This window comes from Littorina saxatilis, linkage group LG9 (assembly GCF_037325665.1).
Source record: "Littorina saxatilis isolate snail1 linkage group LG9, US_GU_Lsax_2.0, whole genome shotgun sequence".
Taxonomy (NCBI): Eukaryota; Metazoa; Mollusca; class Gastropoda; order Littorinimorpha; family Littorinidae; genus Littorina; species Littorina saxatilis.
In genome coordinates this window covers 2417096-2427716 of record NC_090253.1, presented here as the reverse complement: position 1 = coordinate 2427716, position 10621 = coordinate 2417096, and the positions used below count along the sequence as shown (strand labels likewise).

The 10621-nt window shown below is 43.2% G+C and overlaps 1 protein-coding gene across 3 annotated transcripts in view; it reads left to right on the top strand.

Moving 5' to 3' along the window:
- Positions 1-10621, top strand: part of LOC138975064 (uncharacterized) — a 97366-nt gene that overhangs the window by 42522 nt on the left and 44223 nt on the right. For 2 of the 3 annotated variants that reach the window (XM_070347713.1, XM_070347711.1), the window contains 4 exons: positions 3446-3481; positions 4453-4625; positions 6332-6426; positions 7071-7112. In XM_070347713.1, coding sequence (XP_070203814.1) covers positions 3446-3481; positions 4453-4625; positions 6332-6426; positions 7071-7112 — 346 coding nt within the window. The remainder of the gene's footprint in view (positions 1-3445; positions 3482-4452; positions 4626-6331; positions 6427-7070; positions 7113-10621) is intronic. The other variant, XM_070347712.1, reaches the window with a different exon arrangement.

The following is a 10621-nucleotide window of genomic DNA, read 5'->3' as shown; positions in this document are numbered from 1 at the left end:
CATCATCGTCATCGTCATCGTCATCATCATCATCATCATCATCATCATCATCATCATCATCTTCATCATCATCTTCATCATCATCATCATCATCATCAGCCTGTTCAATATAAAATGAATGTTTGTCAGGTTTGCTTTTATTTGAATGTTGTTGTTTTTCCCCCACCTGGTAATGTACTTGTTATGTCCTCTTTAAAGGTGGTCGTCTACATTTTTGCTTTTTTTCAATAATCTTATTGTTAGATTTTGCTAAAAAGTTATGTCAGATGATGAATGAACCATGGGGGAAAAAGTTATAGAAAAAAAATATATGTAAACAAAGATTTTATTTTTGGGTAGCGTGACTCACGCTTCCAATATTTTGTTTTCTGTTTGCTGAGAACATGTGCTTTGCCTAGAAATACTGACCAATCAAATTCATGTCACTATGCTTATAGCCACGCCCAAACAAGTGCAGCAACAGTTTGACACTGGAGCGCTGTCCACGCTTTTTTTTAAACGCACGAACTGCACGGGATTTGAGAGGAGTTTTGTGCTTGGCATTTTCCAAAAAAGGATATCCTACTATGAGTACTGCGCTGGAATACTACAATGAATGTTCAAACGGCTACACTGGCTTCGTCTTTCCTGATCGAAAGGGGGTGTATTGTTGATATTTGTAGATAATAGACTCTGCATTTTAATGGTCAAATGGCGATTTCGGTATAAAAATGTAGACAAGGACCTTTAAAACCAAGTGTCCGACCTGTATCTATGTCGTTACAATATATATAGTGATTATTACAGTATTTGTCAATCTCTCTCCAAGAAACGTATGCCAAAAGCTGAACGACACAAGAAATGTAAAGCGACTGGACCTGTCGATCAACCAAAAGTATCAGCCATTTCTATTAAGATACAAGGCACTAAAGTAGATTTCCCTTCAAATCAAACATATCACCCTGCTTAATTTTAAGGACTCTGGTAAGGTGTGAATGTACCAGTAACTTGCAATTACAGGCTAAAGCCAGGACAAGCTCTGCCTTTGTTTATTCTGCTGACTTGGTGTGCTGCCAGTACTCCGCGAAAAGAACAAATTGATTTATGCTATACTAGCGAACAAAAACCATCAGCAAAACTTCAAACGGTGATAAATAAACAACGACGTATTTCGTAAATCAATATCTCTTCGTCAGTCTGATAAAAGTTTAAACATTTTTCATCTCTATGGATGAAATCAAGAGTAGTTGACTTTGGAAACGTATCTGTGAAAAATATGAAACGTTTTATGAAAATAGTGCTTGGCTGTTTCTGAATGTTAATTCTTTCAGCATAAATAATGACGACGAGGTATTCATAAAAATGTTTATGCAGGGCTGCCAACAGACGCTCTACTAAAAGGGTCCAAAGACCCCATCTTATAATTTGTATGCTGCCAACAGACGCTCTACTAAAAGGGTCCAAAGACCCCATCTTATAATTTGTATGCTGCCAACAGACGCTCTACTAAAAGGGTCCCAAGACCCCATCTTATAATTTGTATGCTGCCAACAGACGCTCTACTAAAAGGGTCCCAAGACCCCATCTTATAATTTATATGCTGCCAACAGACGCTCTACTAAAAGGGTCCCAAGACCCCATCTTATAATTTGTATGCTGCCAACAGACGCTCTACTAAAAGGGTCCCAAGACCCCATCTTATAATTTGTATGCTGCCAACAGACGCTCTACTAAAAGGGTCCAAAGACCCCATCTTATAATTTGTATGCTGCCAACAGACGCTCTACTAAAAGGGTCCAAAGACCCCATCTTATAATTTGTATGCTGCCAACAGACGCTCTACTAAAAGGGTCCAAAGACCCCATCTTATAATTTGTATGCTGCCAACAGACGCTCTACTAAAAGGGTCCAAAGACCCCATCTTATAATTTGTATGCTGCCAACAGACGCTCTACTAAAAGGGTCCAAAGACCCCATCTTATAATTTGTATGCTGCCAACAGACGCTCTACTAAAAGGGTCCCAAGACCCCATCTTAAAATTTGTATGCTGTCAAAGGACCTCCGCAGCGGAATTTTAGACAATCACAAAACCAGGAGGACTTTTGGACGTTCTGCACGACCTTGAGAAAAGCGTTATTAACCCACATTAAAGCTCTGCTATGGATATTAGTTTTGTATTCTGTCAACTTTGTGTATTGCCGATAATCCATTAAAAGGAATACAAATCGATTCATCAAAAACGCGAAATCTATAGCCATCAGCGAAAGTTTCAAAGTTGTCATGAATAAAGAACGAAGCATTATGTAAATCAATATTTTTCTGTCAAACTGAAACAATGCAAACATTTCACAAATTTTGTAAAAATAAAACAGAAACGATTGATTAAAATTTAATATACTTCGCCGTTACTCATTTACCAACAACAATTATGATTATGATGAAGCATACTTTCTGGTCATGCCTTCAAAGATTATAGACATACACTGTACTTCTTGTTGGAACCATCTCATCAGTGACCACATAATTATCTCTCCAGGCTTTTAGATGAAAAAAGAGCTCTTTGGTTTAAACAGTGTTTATTCAACACTTTATGAATAAAGCATAATAATACATGTTAAGGATCAACAACAAGCTTAAGCTTATGGTGGCTCTTTCCCATTTAGAAAGATACCAAAACTCAACAGCCTTGCTGCTTCGTGTGCAGCGGGTTGAGGTTGTGTTAATGCTCAATTCATTTCGCAGATCTGCCATCGAACTCTTAAAAAAAACTAAATGTTTTTTTTACTCTGCGCAGAAACTAGCCAGAATGTTGGTTTGTCTCAGTGGGCAAATGATCTCACCACATCAGAATATGGACAGTTCTGTGTTGACTGATGTGATGATATTAACGAGAAGTAAAGTGTCTTTGATAAAACACACACACATAAACATAAACACACACACATACACACACACACACACACATACACACACACACACACACACACACACACACAGCGACACACACACACACACACACACACACACACACACACACACACACACACACACATAAACACACACACACACACAGGACAAATCTGTAGTGGTGTAAACGGCCATGTACACAAGAAGGCATGCTTCCTTTAAAAACAGCTTAAGAAAAGATTAGATATTGATTAAATATCGCCTGTTCAAGACCTCTCATATTTCTTCAGGAGCTCGAAAGTGCTAAGCACTTTATTCAAAACCTGCAGGGCAAAAATGGATAGCAAGGTTCATTCAGTTTTGAAACAGTTGTATTGATTGCTGCTTATCATTTTAAACGCCTGAGCGAACGAAACTGAAAACATTTCAGAGAGTACTTTGGAAGTGAATGTGAAGAGACTGAGCTCGCCTCGCTGCTTTTTGTCGTGTTCCTATTCATTGGATTGTTTGTTAATATCCGGAAACATGATTCCAAATTTTGGACAATGTCGTTTGCAGAGAAAGGAGCTGGAAGGTGTTTATCGTCGGAGTAATGTGAGTAGATTATTTTGTGTGTGTGTGTGTGTGTGTGTGTGTGTGTGTGTGTGTGTGTGTGTGTGTGTGTATGCGTGCGTGCGTGCATGCGTGTGTGTGTTAAATAAGCTACTCGAATTTCCAGTTACAATAGAATCTCCAAACGCACACTTGAGAAAAGTCAGAAATTCTCCTGTAAAGGTTCATGAAGATCGGCCCAGTAGTTTCCTCTGAATCGCTCTACACAGACACACAGACACACACACATACACCACCACCCTCGTCTCCATTCCCCGTGTATGTGAAAACATTTAGTCAAAACTTAACTAAATGTAAAAAAGACAACAAAAAAACCAACAGCCAGTAACACGTATACCCATAGAACAGTGCCAACAACCAGTAACACGTATACCCATAGAACAGTGCCAACAGCCAGTAACACGTATACCCATAGAACAGTGCCAACAACCAGTAACACGTATACCCATAGAACAGTGCCAACAGCCAGTAACACGTATACCCATAGAACAGTGCCAACAGCCAGTAACACGTATACCCATAGAACAGTGCCAACAAAATCCACCAAACACGCAAAACAACGAAAAGGCACCAGAAGAGAAGAACGATGGACACAATTACTCATGAACACAAGCAGAGAGCAGATCGTTCGTGATGAAATGGCCATCTGATCATACCAGCAGCCTTACTTCCGTCTAGTCCTTTCCAAGTTTAGATCGATCCTTCCAGAGATACTGTAGCAAGATCTCTGATCCTTCCAAAGCTTTGTCAAAATATTCAAAGTGTCGGCATTTTTTCATTTGTTCTGAAGGAACGCATCCGATTTCGATATTGTTGCATTTGTAAAAGGTTATATGTCGTTTTGTTCTCAACAGCCTTGGATCTCTTTCCTAACATTCAGATATTTTTCGATCGCGATATCGATAGTAACCATTACTGAGTTTGAGATGATAATATTGACTTTTCCTTCGCAGGGTGTAAGAGGACGCTCGGCACATTTTTGCAACTTCGTATCCAAAGCAGGCATGCACAGTCGTCTGGAAGGTGCGCATGCGCGGACCGGAAGTGACGACGAGTACGGCCTCGACTACACATCAGAAGCAAAATACCAAGACTTATTGGCACAATGGCGCAGACAGAGAGGACTGTAAGTACAAGAGAGATGAGATCAATAAGAACATTTCACTAATGACTATAGGGGATGTATGGGGGAAACCAACAAATAAATGTCCAAAAGAATCAAACAGCAGACAAAATGAATTGAAGCTCATGCGATGCATCATCGAAAACCCATCCAAATTCCACTTACCAACTCACAAGCACATCTATCAACTTATCGACCCCCCCCCCCCCTCACATGCACATCTATCAACTTATCGACCCCCCCCCCCACTCACATGCACATCTATCAACTTATCGACCCCCCCCCCCTCACATGCACATCTATCAACTTATCGACCCCCCCACCCTCACATGCACATCTATCAACTTATCGACCCCCCCCCCCCCCCTCACATGCACATCTATCAACTTATCGACCCGACCCCCCCTCACTTGCACATCTATCAACTTATCGACCCCCCCCCCTCACATGCACATCTATCAACTTATCGACCCCCCCCCCCCCCCCTCACATGCACATCTATCAACTTATCGACCCGACCCCCCCTCACATGCACATCTATCAACTTATCGACCCCCCCCCCCTCACATGCACATCTATCAACTTATCGACCCCCCCCCCCTCACATGCACATCTATCAACTTATCGACCCCCCCCTCACTTGCACATCTATCAACTTATCGACCCCCCCCCCTCACATGCACATCTATCAACTTATCGACCCCCCCCCCACTCACATGCACATCTATCAACTTATCGACCCCCCCCCCTTCTTATGCACATCTATCAACTTATCGACCCCCCCCCCACTCACATGCACATCTATCAACTTATCGACCCCCCCCCCCACTCACATGCACATCTATCAACTTATCGACCCCCTCCCCCCCTCACATGCACATCTATCAACTTATCGACCCCCCCCCCCCCCCCCGCACATGCACATCTATCAACTTATCGACCCCCCCCCCCTCACATGCACATCTATCAACTTATCGACCCCCCCCCCTCACATGCACATCTATCAACTTATCGACCCCCCCCCCTCACATGCACATCTATCAACTTATCGACCCCCTCCCCCCCCCCCTCACATGCACATCTATCAACTTATCGACCCCCCCCCTCACATGCACATCTATCAACTTATCGACCCCCCCCTCACTTGCACATCTATCAACTTATCGACCCCCCCCCCCCCTCACATGCACATCTATCAACTTATCGACCCCCCCCCCCCCACTCACATGCACATCTATCAACTTATCGACCCCCCCCCCCCCCCACTCACATGCACATCTATCAACTTATCGACCCCCCCTCACATGCACATCTATCAACTTATCGACCCCCCCCCCCTCACATGCACATCTATCAACTTATCGACCCCCCCCCCTCACATGCACATCTATTAACTTATCGACCCCCCCTTAGTCAAGCCAACTAATTAACCAATCAAACAACAATAACATCATGAGAGAGAGAGAGAGAGAGAGAGAGAGAGAGAGAGAGAGAGAGAGAGAGAGAGAGAGAGAGAGAGAGAGAGAGAGAGAGAGAGAGAGAGAGAGAGAGAGAGAGACAGAGAGAGAGAGAGGCGATAATGATGACGACGATGAGTGAACTTTATTTAACAAGAATCGAAGTTTAAGGCTAAGTCTTCTTTTTACAACCAGAGAAGGGTAAAGTATGTAATAAAAAAAAATCCCAATTTTCTGTTTCACAACTTTCAGGACAGGCAGCGGCACAGAAGGGAGACCAGGATCCCCCACCTCTATGGACGGACGTAACGGACTTCGTGACGTAAACGATGATGACGCAATGAGTGGTGAGTGACATCTTTTTTGTTAAATCTTGGTTTTGATAATTTTTTCCCCCTTTTCGTTGAAGATTATTTTCCTGGTTTTAATGTCATAATTTGTTATTTGTTGTTTCTGTTAAGGTTTTTAAAACTTCACAATATTTGACTGGCATGATTATCATGATTATATCGTATTTTCCCCTTTTTAATCAATTATTGTTTCCTCATTATGGTCAAATCATCATCATCGTCGTCGTCGTTGTTAATCTCGTCCTTGTTTCCGTCTTCCACCGTCAATGTGAATATTTGTGTCGAAACACTTTTTGATCATTTTATTTTTATTCGTCTCATCCTCTCTTCTCCCTCTTCGTGTCTTTGTATTCTCTCTGTCTGTCTGTCTGTCTGTCTGTCTCTATCTCTGTCTTTCTGTATGCCTGTCTGTCTATCCGTCTCCCTCTCTGTCTCCGCCTGTCTTTGTCTTTCTGTATGCCTGTCTGTCTATCCGTCTCCCTCTCTGTCTCCGCCTGTCTTTGTCTTTCTGTATGCCTGTCTGTCTATCCGTCTCCCTCTCTGTCTCCGCCTGTCTTTGTCTTTTGTGTCTTTCTGTCTTCGTTTGTCTCTCTCTCTCCACCGTAACAAATCAAACTAATGAAGATGCATTTTCTCCATAGTCAAGATCAGGCAATCAGGATCATCAATCTCTCCACAAAAGAGTTGGTATATTTCTTGAAGCGTTGGGAGTAGTACTTGGTTTTTTGGGGGCCATTCGCTGTCGGGTGCGTATCGCTAGCGCTACGTGTCATTTGTGCTACGTGTCATTTGTCCTACGTGTCATTTGTGCTACGTGCCGCTATCGCTATGTTGATTAGTGCTACAAATAATTTGTCTATGAGTCGCTATCATTCGTTCATTATCACTACGTGTCGACAGCACTACATCGTTTAGCGCTACGTATCATTATCGCTACGCGTCAATACCACTACTTACTGACGACTCTCTCTTTCTCATTTTTTCTCTCGCTCTCACTCCTTCTGGTTTGTGTGTGTATATGTATGTCTGTGTATGTGTGTGCCTGTGTGTGTCTGTTTCAGTGTGTGTGTGTGTGTGTGTGTGTGTGTGTGTGTGTGTGTGTATCTCTCTCTCTCATGCTTACTCGCTCGCTCGCTCACTCTCTCTCTCTCTCTCTCTCTCTCTCTCTCTCTCTCTCTCTGTGGCCTTAATATAATAAACCATTCTGTGTTCTGAGTTCTCTCTCTCTCTCTTTCTCTCTCTCTCTTTGTTTCTTTCTCTCTCTCTCTCTCTCTCTCTCTCTCTCTGGCCTTAATATAATAAACCATTCTGAGTTCTCTCTCTCTCTCTCCTCTCTCTCTGTCTCTGTCTCTGTCTCTGTCTCTGTCTCTCTCTCTGTCTCTCTCTCTCTCTCTCTATCTCTCTGTGGCCTTAATATCATAAACCATTCTGAGTTCTCTCTCTCTCTCTCTCTCTCTCTCTCTCTCTCTCTCTCTCTCTCTCTCTCTCTCTCTCTCTCTCTCTCTCTCTCTCTCTCTCTCTCTGGTATGTTATGTTATGTTATGTTAGTTTGTATGTATGTTTTTGTTTGATTGTTTAGTCTGTTAATCGTTTGTTCGGTTGTTTGCTTTTTATTACTTCTTTGGTTCATATTCTAACATTTTTTAAACGTATTATCATTAGATTAAACCCTCCCACGGGCGAGGGCTGGATGTAAAAAAGCACCTGTTTGCTTATGCCGTTACCCTCGTTAATAAAGAATTTGTGATTTTCAGTTGTTTCATTCGGATTTTGATCTTTTTAGAAATAAAGGGATTTGTTTTTGACAAATTGTAAGACAGTGTTATTGCATATATTTTCAAATACAAATATTGACACAAGGTATAACCGATGATACTGACACCTTTTCTTCTCTCCCAAATTTTTTTAATGAAATTAGACGGGTAGAGAGAGAGAGAGAGAGAGAGAGGGGGGGGGGGGAGGGTTGACAGACAGACAGAGAAAGAACGAGAAAGCGGAAGAGAGAGACAGTTAACAGAGAGAGAGAGAGGGAACGCGGAATAACGCCGAATTGCAATTGTCGCCTAAGACCGAATTCCATTTGTCGCCTAACTTAGAATTTGTTCTTTAGCCAAATGTCGCCTAATGTCGAATTCCCATTGTCGCCTAACATAGAATTCCAAATGTCGCCTAATGTCGAATTGCCAAATGGCGCCTAACACCGAATTCCCATTGTCGCCTAACATAGAATTCCAAATGTCGCCTCATGTCGAATTGCCAAATGGCGCCTAACACCGAATTCCCATTGTCGCCCAACATAGAATTCCAAATGTCGCCTCATGTCGAATTGCCAAATGGCGCCTAACACCGAATTCCCATTGTCGCCCAACATAGAATTCCAAATGTCGCCTCATGTCGAATTGCCAAATGGCGCCTAACACCGAATTCCCATTGTCGCCCAACATAGAATTCCAAATGTCGCCTAATGTCGAATTGCCAAATGGCGCCTAACACCGAATTCCCATTGTCGCCTAACACAGATGGTCCCGGACAGACAAGATAGTTAGACAGACAAAGAAAGCTCACTTAATGTCTTCCGCGTGTTTATGGGAAATAACGTGACAAACATATTGCATGCCAAGAACAGAACACAAAATAAAGAAAAGAACGCCAAGTTGAGCTCTACTCACAATTGAGAAAGGGTAATGTTGAGCTTCACGTAAATTTTACGTAAATTTCGCGTTGAGTTTGGCGTGATGTGAACAAAGTGTTCGGAGTCCAGCTATGATGGCCAAAATTGAAAACCAGCATTATATAAAGTCACAACGAATCAAAGCAAGTTACACAGTTCCGAGTCTGCCACCATGTATACCACATTTGAAGGAAGAAAGGACACCACTTTATATCGACATGAAGACCATGAGTACCGAGGTACAAAGCGCATAGGGAAAACGTTGTCGCGATACCTGTCATGTACGGATGCAGACTGCAGGGGCCGAGCGGTCATCAGAGATGTCGTCTGCAGAGTAACCAACCCTCACTCACACGGACCGCTTCCAGACAACCACTTCAAGATACAAGAAGTTACGGTTAACAAATTGATAGAATGCAAACAGAATAACCTTTCCCTTCTGACAAACGGCGAGGAGATCGCAAGGAGGCGTTCGGTGTTGCAGATCAATAATGAGCGACGACTTGCAGTCCTTGGCGAACAACTCACAGGTCAACAAATCGCCCCGCTGGCCTTCGTCAAAAGAGCATGCGCGTTCATTGGGAGATATGCCGAGGATCATGTTGAGACATCAGAATCCCAAACTGACGAAGACGGCAACGCTGATGGACCACGAGAAGGCAACCCAGATAGAGAGCCACAAACTGACGAAGACGGCAACGCTGATAGACCACGAGAAGGCAACCCAGATAGAGAGCCAGAAACGGACGAGGAAAACGTGAACCACCAGGATGACCAGGACGACACCACAGACCGCAGCAGCTCCCCCACAAGGGCACCCGACAACTCGTGCCCCGTTTGTCTCTTGAACCCCCGGAACGCAGTTTTCGTCCCTTTTTCTTTCTTTATTTGGTGTTTAACGTCGTTTTCAACCACGAAGGTTATATCGCGACGGGGAAAGGGAGGGAGATGGGATAGAGCCATTTGTTAATTGTTTCTTGTTCACAAAAGCACTAATCAAAAAATTGCTCCAGGGGCTTGCAACGTAGTACAATATATGACCTTACTGGGAGAATGCAAGTTTCCAGTACAAAGGACTTAACATTTCTTACCTTCTGCTTGACTAAAACCTTTACAAACATTGACTATATTCTATACAAGAAACACTTAACAAGGGTAAAAGGAGAAACAGAATCCGTTAGTCGCCTCTTACGACATGCTGGGGAGCATCGGGTAAATTCTTCCCCCTAACCCGCGGGTTTTTTTTGTCCCTTGCGGACATGCCTTGTGTTACGACTGCGGGGTTCACGTTCAGGGCAACGTGGCACCCAACAACAGATGTCACTGCTGCCGCGCCGATATAGCGAGTGTGGTCCGGGTGTTTGGAATGGCATAGAGCAGTTTTCGTCCCTTGCAGACATGCCTTGTGTTACGACTGCGGGGTTCACGTTCAGGGCAACGTGGTACCCAACAACAGGCAGGCTGTGTAATTGTACGTCATGCTACTCACTGCCTATAAGTATATTGCTTGTTTGTGTGTAA